Genomic DNA, 12638 nt, shown 5'->3' on the forward strand with positions numbered 1-12638 from the left:
TAATAAAAAATGTGTGCGTGTACTAGTGTACACACGTAAGAAGTGAAACTTCTTTATGACCTTAAAAATGTCACGAGTATGGCGTAACGCAAAAATGTCACGCGTACGGCGTAACGCAAAAATGTCACGCGTACGGCGTAACGCAAAATGTTACACTAAATTTTTACAATGAAGTTTCACTTCAAAAATATTGCTATATTCTTTAGATGACCCTGTGAACTTAGTACTTTTTCCTTATAAGCTTTTTTATAGTAAGTTGCTTGGCATTAAACGTTAAATTAATTAATTATGAGTGGTTGGACGAGACTATTAATTTATTTTATAATCATGTCACCTATATTGTAGGAAAATCGTAAATGTATATTCTATCTAATTACTTCTTATTTATAAGCAACATAGAAAATATTCATCTGGACATCTCGGTATAGTTATTTGTAATTTCGGACAGTTCCAAATTTTCTCACATCTACATGTAGTTTTGTACTTCCTTTTACCGACGCGTTCAACTAAATTTTTTGCCGCAATAACATCAAATGAACTCGCTTTGTTGTAATAACTTAATTTGGACACAAATTTCGGTTTCGGTTTGATAAAAGATGGTTTTATAGGTAATAATGTAGTTGGAACTTCTGTTGGACTTGTAATTTTTTCAGTAGTTGTTCGTCTGACCGGAATAAATCGCGTAGTTGTTTCCGGTGTAATCGTTGTCGTTTCTGATTGGTCGATCTCTGTTGTGATAATGTTGCTTTGGCGGGAAACGTTATTTTCGATTGCAACTGCAACGGCTCCCGGAATTGTGAGCGGTATTTTTTCGATTCTGGATTCTTGTATGGGCGAGTCTTGCGTGTTGTTTGTGACTAGTGGTTGTATTTGCACATACGTAACGTTGGAGTTTTCTGTAACATCCTGAGGCGCTGACGACACAGCGTTCAATGTCAGAAACACCGGGAGTAATAACCTGAAATGATAAAAGGATTACTTATTATTGAAGATAAATGATATTTAGCGATTTATATAGAGTAGTATAGAGAAATTAGACAACCCAATACTGTAGACACAAACTATAGACATTTCATCGCAAGAACTTGAATACAGCAGATTATTTTCGAAACCAGATACCTAAATACTGTGTTGAAAGATTCGTTAATTTCGTTCTTTGAGGCTTTCAAATATTTGTGTGATGAACTGAATTATTTGTTCTTGGGTCTGGGTGTTATATATGTATTTATAAAATACTAGCGGTCCGCCCCGGCTTCGCCCGTGGTACATATATTTACGTTTTCTCTACATAAAAACCATCCTCGTACTTCAAGGAATATAATAAAAAAAGAATTATCGAAATCGGTTCGGCCGTTCTCGAGTTATGCGCTTACCAACACATTTTGCGATTCATTTTTATATATAAGATTATATTTATCGTCGCCTAGTACCCACAACAAAAGCCTTAATTGAGCTTACTGTGGGACTAGGTCGATTTGTGTAATAATGTCCTTTAATATATTTATTTATTTATTTGAGGCTCTGACTATACCTACCCACCATCATTTTCCATTGGGAAAAGTAGTTAGGTACATAATGACCTGTGTGTAATAAATAATAATGGCTGTGACCAAATGTTTTTGAAAAATGTGGTCATAAATTAAAATCATTAGTAGTCTATTGCAAATAATAATCATTTATCACGTTGAGTCTGCGTATCTTTGCATAATTAGAAGAAAATTTGCATAATTGACGAATATGTATGCTCTATTATTATCTTTCTTATATATAAAAATGAATCGCAAAATGTGTTGGTAAGCGCATAACTCGAGAACGGCTGAACCGATTTCGATAATTCTTTTTTTATTATATTCCTTGAAGTACGAGGATGGTTTTTATGTAGAGAAAACGTAAATATGTACCACGGGCGAAGCCGGGGCGGACCGCTAGTTTATTATACTTAGGAATCATGGCTAACATTTTTATATCATGACAAAAATCACGGATGTCTGCATGTAGGTATTCTTACCCGACAGCATTATGTATTAATTTATAATTTAGTTATTAATTGAGCTAACGCCAGTCGCGGTAAGAAATTACATCACTCCGTATTAATCCGTATCTATAATTGATAATTACTCCTAAATTCGTAATAAAACTGCATTACGGTTAGTTATTCAAAAATTAGTTACAACATAACACCTCAGCATAATATGTTAAGAGTTATTTCCTCAAGGAAATGAACAAATCGAATGAAATCATGCGTGTACGTGCACCCAATAAATTTCTACACGTCGAATTTTTAAACGATTTTTTTAACACGCAACACTGGATTAAACTTTTATTCCTGGACATCGGAATATTTATCTATAGGTGTACCTTCTAATATTATAAACCTGAAGTGTTTGTTTGTTTGAACGCGCTAATCTCAGGAACTACTGGTCCGATTTGAAAAATTCTTTCGGTGTTAGATAGCCCATTCGTCGAGGAAGGCTAGGCTATATACATAATATTACATATAATTACGCTAAGATCAACAGAGCGGAGGCCCTCGGGTGAAACCGCGAAGCGCAGCTGGTTCAAAATATTGTAGAGCCGGTTTTATATCCATCTTTCTTCTTTATTATTTGCATTTCTGGAAGCTTTCAATTTAGTTTTTATCTCGAGCTTTTGGTTACTGTCTCTTTGGGTGGAAAGTAGACGAAATGCATACTAATTTCTAGATCATCAATTAATAAAGATATATTAAATCCAAAAAATTTCCACCAGCCAAATGACCTACATCCGTCTTAAGTTTCAAATTTGAAAAAGAAAGACGATACCCATCATATGAATAGATTTACATAAATTACAATTAAAACTCTACATTAATTATTATTTCAATATCGACGACGTAGATCGAAAACTCATTAAATTCAAAATGGTCAAAATGGAGTTAATAAAATACATTTTTTTTATTTATCGGTAAAATTTGAAATTAAAGTTTCGAATCGATTACAAAAAAATAGCAGCTCTAACTTCGTTTTTAAGCATCCTTTATACAAAAGAGGATATTAATTATGTACCTAATCATTAATTTTTAATGTCATGGTAGACGCTAGTATTGTACACAATAACAATAGCGTTCTTACGCCTTGTTTCTTTTTAATTAAACAATTCACGCAATTCAGTAAACTATTATAAGTATAAGTTATAACTTTTGTATATTTACAGATTTTCCGTGTGATATAATTTTAAGTATGTTTGACATTCATTATATTTGTTCCTAAATGCTTGCGTTATACAATTATTATTTTCGAAAATTACCTAGGTTCACTTAAAATAATAATTATTAGAATTATTATTATTTCGAAGCTACGATTGTGTTATTCGTTTAAAGTTTAAACTGAGAGATATTTAATTAAAAAATTAATGACTTATTAGCATATTTGTCTAACATAAATCATTAATTTAAATATTGTTTACGTTATATTCCGCGTAAATATTTTGGCGATATTTCGCGCGCTTTCTATCTGGTCGGCCTTGACATTGGTAGTTAGCGAGTTGCCATTCAAAAATTGTATGTTAAATAGATAATTAAATAATTTTACGATATTATAGCTTCTACCGGTAAGATAAACACAAGATTGGGAAAAAATTGTCATTGTTTTGTTAACAAAGCCGCCGCCACGGGAACTGAGTTTTATTCTAATTTAACGCATACGCTACTAATTATACACGTTTCGCAGTTAATTGCACATTTAGGTAATTATAATTAAATATTATGTTTTGCAAATTGTAAACTTGTATTAAAAAAAACTTCTAAAGTGTGATATGTAGAACTTTCTGAGATAGCGTAACTTTAAAATAAAGCCTGGAAAGAAACTTTTCTACTAAGAAAAGTTTATTTCCAGGTTATAATAATTACAAAATTTATGTTATTATTGTAGGTTATAACTTTTAACTACTTACAATTTAATTACTGTTTTATTACATGAAGCACAGAACAACACTCTAGTACTATACCCTGAGTTTTTAATAAGATTTGTTAAGTATTTAGATTGTAAATTTGTTAATAGGTACGTAGTTTAGTCTACTTAGGTAGGTACCTAAAAATTTTAAAGCACGTTATTATTATTTGAAGGCTTAATGACTAAAAATATGCTCTACGCTTAAAAATCATAAAACAATAAAGGCGAAATATTTATTTTTCATTTGCATTTACATATCATTTAAATAAAATGTTTGCCCATGTCCAGTAGGAGTTAAAAAAAATAAGATCAAAGCTCATAAAACCTGATCTTCTATGTAATAAAAATATTAAAAATTAAAAATTCTACTCATGATTAAAAATGTCCTTATTTTTTAAATAACTTGAACACATATCTTACACTCTTCACCCATTTAATTATTAAAATATCTGTAACAAATTCTATTTAACCGTTTATCACATCTAATTACGAAAAGATAATGAATAAATCCGCAATCAATTTAAATTTTTACACAGGAAACACTAAATATTCACAACCCGGTTCCTTGGTCATGAACTTGAAAAAAAAATACACTAACCGGTACATGGCGACTTGGTTATCTTCGCGCGCAAACGTAAATAAACTTGCGGGGGTGCCAATCCAGCTTTTATAAACCTAGACGAATAAGAAAACGACGAGTCCACACGAACTACTACTACACGACTGAGTATACTATGTGTTGTCTAGACGCAGCATTTGAACGCGAACTTTAAAAAAATTGCGTAAACAGCTATTGGCTGACTGCTTAGTTATTTGTTTACGAAAGGAATACATTATAGATGTATATTTTAGTAAAACGAAAAATATTCATTATGTTCGAGGACATTTATGATTAAAAATCTCGCCATAGGATTTATTGACTCTAGTAGAACACGAGAGTTTTTCATTTTTCTTACATATGACTTCTATACATACCTACTATAAGTATGTTTATATTCAATAAAAATTTCTCCATAAATACGTGTTTTCCTAATGGCTTATTCCTAAGACTTAAATACCTAGATTATTCCTTAATCCTAAGTGATACCTACTGGTATAGAGCTTTAATTCCACGTCAACCCAGGCGTAGCCAGGGCATGAAGCTTGTATTATTATAATTACGTTACAAGTCATGTCCTTACTCGTCGCAGGGTTGCCAGGATCATGTTACTGTAGGAAACACACCAATGTCAATATTAAGTGTTAACACCTTACACTATCGTATTATATTTCTCTAACAACTTTGTCATTAAATCTATACCTGTTTGAACGCGCTAATCTCAGGGATTACTGGTCCGATAACCGATTTGAAAAATTCTTTCGGTGTTAGATAGCCCATTTATCGAGGAAAACTATAGAGTATAGGCTATAGGTATATCAGCTAAGTCGACCAACAGGAGTGAGCCACGCGGGTGAAACCACGAAGCGCAGCTAGTATATATTTTAATACGCATGTAAGTTGAAACTGACATGAGTTCTTCATTTAGTCTTGTGTTGTGAATAACTCATAACATCCAACTTTCATATTTAACTAGCACTTATTTGACTAACATGGTTTATTTACCATACGTGAATTGTGTGCTCATGCACAACAGTATGGCTACGAAGTAAACAACAATATGACGAACTTTTGCGTGCCTCAATCCTAATTTTAATTGAATTTCATATATTATACAAATAAGGCATCTTTATTTTTATTTTTTTTCATCTGTAATATCTATAAATATCAGTTAAGTATTAAAAAATCTACTCTCCTTCATGCATAAAACCTTTTACATACTGCTACCTCCGACTAGGAAAAAGATTAAGTAGGTATTATTCACAGATAATATAATATGTACTTGTATACGTAGTATATTATTATTAGTCTGTGATAATACTATAGTAGATATTATATTGTAGTATCTAATAAATAAGATGTGTTTCTGCTCTTATTATGTAGGATGAGCATATCTCGCATTCTCATAAGCGATAGGTGAAGATTTAAAGAATTATAATAATTAGAGATAATGAATAATACATATATATTATAATTATTAATTATTATCTTCTATATAAGGACTTCCCGTCGACTTTCGAGATATTCTGAATATGCAATCTAACCTCAGGTTCATAAATTACCCATCTCTTCTAATAAGTAAGGGCCCTTGTAAAGGGTTACTTATGATAGAAAAATAGAGTAGATTTTTTCCACCAGTGAGGAAAGCCATATGGCTTATGTTGAGTGGAACATAAGTTATGTAGGTGGTGTCGTCTCCATATGTATATCTCAATGTTCAAACTCCAAACTAAATGAAGCTAGTAGCTACACATCCTCGCACATTATTGGTGGAAAAGCACCTTAAACTGTACGCCGAAATTTGTGAATAAAATTACTTTTATTAATTTTATTCACCTAATTCAGTAATTTGGCACGACTTTTTCTTATTCGTTTCCTTTATAGGTATATTATTTTTACAGTATTATATTAGTTCAAATTCAGCATTAACTTTCTCCTTACAAACAATTCTAGATTTATAAGCTGTAACAGTTATTTTGGGCCTAATCCAAGTAAAACGGGATAGTTCATCGAAGAATAACGGAATGCTAATACTTGTATACGTAGTATATTATTATTAGTCTGTGCTAATACATACAAATATGTTTAATACGAATCGTGATTAAAATATATCTAAGCTCAACATATTGACATCATTTTAAAAACTACTTACATATAAAGAAAAAAATGTATGCGAGTACTAGAGTACACACGTAAGAAGTGAAACTTCTTTATGACCTTAAAAATGTCACGAGTATGGCGTAACGCAAAAATGTCACGCGTACGGCGTAACGCAAAAATGTCACGCGTACGGCGTAACGCAAAAATGTCACGCGTACGGCGTAACGCAAAAATGTTACACTAAATTTTTGTCCAACCCCGATAAAGAAGTTTCACTTCAAAAAAATAATCATGACACTCCAGCTGGATTCGGACCTGTGACTACTGACTCACCTTACAGACGCCGCCGGCCGCGTTCCATCGATAAATCGAAATAATGTTTCATATTTAGATGGAATGGTTGTTAATCATCTCAATAGATGGCGTGGAGTATACGTACATAAAACTAGAAAGAGTAGAAGAAATTCGATTATTTTTTTATTTGGCGCTCCAATAAATTATTTGAACAAAAGAATGAAACAATAGTTTAATAATTACTGAAATAATTATTTTCTTATCTCGGAAAATGAAAATTTAGTATAATCTTATAAAATTATATAAATATCCTTGACTTCGTTAACAGTTGAGTGCATCTTTAAGATTTTTTATTGTGTTATGAACTAGAGAATACTTATAACCATTCCTGCCATGTACAATTATTATTTTATACATAACGATTACATACATACATACATACATAATGATTTGAAAACATATTCCTAACAATTTAACTAGTAGAACCATATTTTTAATTGAATTTGAGATCTTTATAATTTTAATTTTCTCTTCGTATTTCTATGCGTTTCGAAGATCCTTACGTACACACATAGATGAGTAGAATTAAGTATAGTTTGGTAAGTTGGATATTTTATCGTAGTTTTGGAAAGTCGAACTCGTAAAAAAATTATTTCGAAAATCATTTTACTCATAGAGTTGCATTATGTGTGATTGAATATTAAATTTGTATGAAAACTGGATTAAAAAGATGAAACTGGAGAAAAAAATAGTTAGATTGTCTATTTTTTTATACCAGGTCAAACCGGGGTAATTGGCCAGTAGTTAATGTTCGTAATACGTACTTACATACATAGATAAATGCATACAGTTCTTCATTAATTATCTTAAACTAGCTGCTCCGTGCGGTTTCACCCCCGTGGCTCCACCCCTGTTGGTCGTAGCGTGATGATATATAGCCTATAACCTTCCTCGATAAATGGGCTATCTAACACCGAAATAATTTTTCAAATCGGACCAGTAGTTCCCGAGATTAGCGCGTTCAAACAAACAAACAAACAAACAAACAAACTCTTCAGCTTTATAATATTAGTATAGATTACTTTCAACCTGCGGCTATGCTCGCACGAGATGAAAAAATAAAACCTATTTGTTATTCCATTCCATACCATAAATTATCTGAATACCAAATGCATTCTGTAATTTTCGCGTCAATTTTAACGGGTTTCTGATTTATAGTAACTATTATATTTATTAAGAGATTTATGGCACACTTGCTCTGGCCTCAGGCTTTCTTCACTTTACATGCATATTGTAATGTATCATGTAGGACTAAGGACTACAACAGATAGTAAAAGGTTGCCAACACAACACATTCAAATTTTAGAAAGAGCCTCTGCGTTTTGGACCTGTATCCCCATTCCCCACGTAAGCCTTCCAAAGGACCAGATATCTCTCTTCTAGTGGTACCTGTGAGTGGTACCCATGTATTAATTATGAAGATCTATAATTCATTGAACCTACATCTTATTTTGAACACTCCTTGATTTAAAAATATAATCCTATAACTGACAAGCTAAGCTTAAGTAAGCTCCTTTGACAAGCTTCCAGCAAATAAAAGCAAGTTGTTTTAAAATAAATTATGCTACTTATAAAACGAAAAACATACACATACATACATACATACCAGTTGTTGGCATCCTGACCAATAAATTTGTAATCGTTACAAGGCCAGGGAGAAAATTGGTCAATGACCGCAGGTGCGACGTTGATTAAAAATTTAAAATGTTTTTAGTATTTCCACTGATGTTGTTATTAATTATTTTTTATCTGTTTATTATATGCAAAGAAATAAACGTATCTATTAAATATTAAAGAATCTACCATGTATGTACTGATTAATAATTAATTGGTAACTTTGAATTTAAAGTAATTTAAATAATCAATTAGAAACATAGACACACGAATAAGTGACATATCATAACAATGATATTTTATGTATAGATACGTTATATACTCACAATATATCCAAAAAAAATGCTTCATATGCAGTGTCAGGCACACACAAATACAATTTTCATTTTACTTAATTTATTACATTGACAGACTGTATAAGAGAGATGGCTTTAATAAAATGATATAAACAAAAAAGACAAAGATAGTTTGTCACTTCCGCGCAGGTGTAAGCAAAAGTCATAAGAATTCACCAATTAAATATAAATAAACAAATAGTTGCCATGGTAATTGGCATAGACTAACGACACAGAAGGTTCAATGTTATAGATGTTAGGTTTCCTGCACAAGTAAATAAATGTGACAATTTCATTTACTATTTTATGATTATTATGATGTCGTATTAAAATGAAAAAAAAACTTTTTTGGAGATATAACTGTATTAAGTATTTATTACTAGCTGTGGTGTTCGTTTTCAGTCATCATCATTTCACCCGATAAACACCCACTGTTGAGCATACTGCATAGTCCTCCTTGGCTCCTTAAAGAACTCCATAAGGACCGATCTTACGCTATTCGTTTCAAGGCAGTTCCCGAAACCCGTACAAGGTCATCACTCCAACTTGTAGGATAATTATAATAAGGGGAATTATAAAACGAGCGAACAAAAAAAAACTTTGCGACTGATGATGACATACTGTTTTAATAACTTGAGCGGTATGAATTTGACTAAGCGAAAAATTAACTAAACTGACAACGAATATTGATTTATAATAAAATCCAGAACGAGCTTACAAAAAGTGGATTGTGATAAATCCATTTCAGATATTAAAATTTTATCCGAGCGACTTCATTACTAAGTGAGCGACTGGAAATACAGAGAGGGCAACTTCAATATTAAGATAGATTCGATTTTTCTAAGTGAGGTTATACTTAGCGAACTACTAAAAAATTCACTTTGAGCAAAGTTTTGTAAGCTGCTTTATTAATGATTATTGGTTACTGATATTCTATTTGAGGGCTTATGTTTTTTATTTTGATACGCTTTTTTAATGAAAACTACAGATTTTTAAATGCGCGCGAATTCGAATGGGCGCGGGGCGACGAATCGACTGGCAAAAAGGATCGTGCGACTGTCCCGAATTTTTCAATAGATATGTATGTGTCGTGGCCATATCGTAGATTTGCTCATTTCATGAAATGGCCAACATAGTTTGATCGTCGATTTGGTCATCGACATTTGGCCAGATCGTATAAAATATCTTAGAGAGTCCATAAAACATTAAAAATTCAGAATATTTTAAGTTAGTGCCGCGGTAGCGCCGGCGAATACCAGAAGCGAATGTTTTTTTCAATAGAAAACAGTTAGGTTAGGTTAGGTTAGACTTTAATAAACAACGCACGAGCCGAGCGAGCAAAGCGAGCGTGCCGCGGCAGCGGCCGGCGAGTGCCAGAAGCGAATCGCTTTTAAAAAACAAACAAAAATGGTCGCATTTCGTGCATGCATATTACTTTATTTTTACGGAGTTCATTGTTTTATTTAATTACCCTTATATTTCAATAATAAAATTGCTCAACTAATAGAATAGTGTTTCTTCAAATAGTTATTTCATATTATTTTTATTTTTTAAATGTGAGCTCATTATACTCTGCTCATTAGTGTATTTTTCAAAGTGGTTTATGTATTCGAAACACTTCATTTAAGATAAAATGCCGCTCAGTATAAAAAATACATTTGCCAAATATTGAAAAAAATGCAGGACGTAACGTTGACACTCAAACAAATATTAGGTCGCTCAAATATTATGAAGCTGCTCATTTTGTATTTTAAGTAACTCAAATTAATGTTTGTAAGTTGCTGTTCTGTTGATTTCTCGTCACTCGAAGTCAGTCGCTCACTTAGTAATTCTATAACCCAAATTAATTAATTTTGACACTTAGAACTGTAATTTACAGTCACTCGTTTTATTGCTACCCTTATAATAATAGTGGTGCCTAGATGAAAAAAAAGGATGAAATAAAAGAAAGGATGAAGTATAAGCCTTTTTTATCTAAAACACAAATAAAATTTATGTTCAATAGCTATTTACAGAAAAGCAAATAGCATTTTTCGTCAGTAGCGATAATCTTTTCTTTAATGTATACGTATATTCAACTTCATTTTTGCAAACAAACATTTTTGCCATCACGATTTCATTGTTTATAATAAATAGATATATTTGTTAATTATATGCACTGTGTGGATTTAAATATAAAAATAATCAAGTATTTACCCAAATCGAAATTAATAAAATAACCGTTCTATTTTCAATAATCGTATCTACATGATAATCTTTGAACACACTGTACGCTAGCTTTGTCACACTAGTGATTGAAGCAATGTTTTATCCCTTTCATTATTTCAATACACGTGTCAAGCAAGTGTCATTCATAAAGAATTGTAAATTGTTATTTTTACTCTTAAACTGTAATAATTTAATATATTTTGCTGTGATATGATATTCCTTTATCTTTCTTTATTTTTTGCACGAATACGTGCACTTTCTGAACACACAGGAAGGCATTTTCGACAACTTTAATGTACCCATCGGCACATGCGCTCACTGGGACCAGTGACAATCTGACTGATTGCATTGGTCCCAAATAGGACCAATTCACGGAATCAGTTTTGGTGCGTTGATGACGTATCTACCTCTTGTTTCTATATATAATATCATTGTATCATAACTGATTTTTGCACAAGCTTTTAGTCGTTAACTATATTGAACTCCTTTTTTTACTTATTTGTATTTATTAGTACAGGATCAAGTATTTTTTTTAAGTACCTAATAAAATGTTATCAATATATGCTTTTTTACTAGACACGTGAGGATGTTGGTAATAAACAAAACATATTCTAATTTATAGTTTTTCGTGTAGTTTTGTAAATTATTCATGTTGGTAGGTGAAAAAAAGGATTGAAAAAGTTTCGTTTATTTATTCACAAAAAATAGACCGCATTTACTAATGTTTTCATATCCTACTACAATTCCAAAGTCTATATATACAAATTACAAACACCACACACAGAATATCCTGGTTATTAGTTAGGTAGTTCTATATTAAATACTAGCTGCGCTCCGCGGTTTCAACCGCATGGCTCCGCTTCTATTGGTCTTAGCGTGATTATATAAAGCCTATAGCCTTCCTCGATAAATGGGCTATCTAACACCGAAAGAATTTTTCAAATCGGACCAGTAGTTCCTGAGATTAGCCCGTTTAAAAAAACAAACATAGATTAAGTGAAATAAATTCACACGTTACACTATATGTATTATATAAGTACAAATAGTTATGTATTTAAGAATGTTGAACTCATCATTTGTAGTACAGAAATACAAGATGTAAAATTTTGTCAATTGGGTACATAAATAATAGAAAAGACCTGTCTTGTCCAATAATAATTTAAGTTACTCATATAATCTCTACACTCACAAATCTTTTATAATTAATTTAAATCGGTTTTTTGTTATAAATAATAATTGTAATATAGTTACCTTTTTGCCCAAGACTCGAAGTGTTCGGATTCAAATTGACGGGTCGATTGAGCTCCTCACTATTTAGTTTTTATCATTTATTGTTTTATTTCCAAAAATCCTGTACCAACGCTCACCTACTACTTGTACAAAATGAAAACTGCTACAAAATATTTAATTTAATCTACTCGTAGACGATTCGATACATTTTAATAAAATAAATACAAGAATAATGAACCCAATAAAATGCATTCATTCATTTCGATACCT

At 31.6% G+C, this 12638-nt stretch overlaps 1 protein-coding gene across 1 annotated transcript; it reads right to left on the reverse strand.

Moving 5' to 3' along the window:
* Positions 1–273: 273 nt before the first annotated feature.
* On the reverse strand, positions 274–4668 carry LOC149478633 (uncharacterized). The gene is made up of 2 exons (XM_089708690.1): positions 4528–4668; positions 274–958 (listed from the first exon to the last, which is right to left on the reverse strand). The coding sequence occupies exons 1-2, from the start codon at positions 4533–4535 to the stop codon at positions 385–387; spliced, it is 582 nt and encodes a 193-aa protein (XP_089564816.1). The 5' UTR covers positions 4536–4668; the 3' UTR covers positions 274–384.
* Positions 4669–12638: the final 7970 nt, after the last annotated feature.

This window comes from Colias philodice, chromosome 21 (assembly GCF_061535455.1).
Source record: "Colias philodice isolate Cphi_HAF_F1 chromosome 21, ilColPhil1 Martin Lab GWU primary, whole genome shotgun sequence".
Lineage (NCBI taxonomy): Eukaryota > Metazoa > Arthropoda > Insecta > Lepidoptera > Pieridae > Colias > Colias philodice.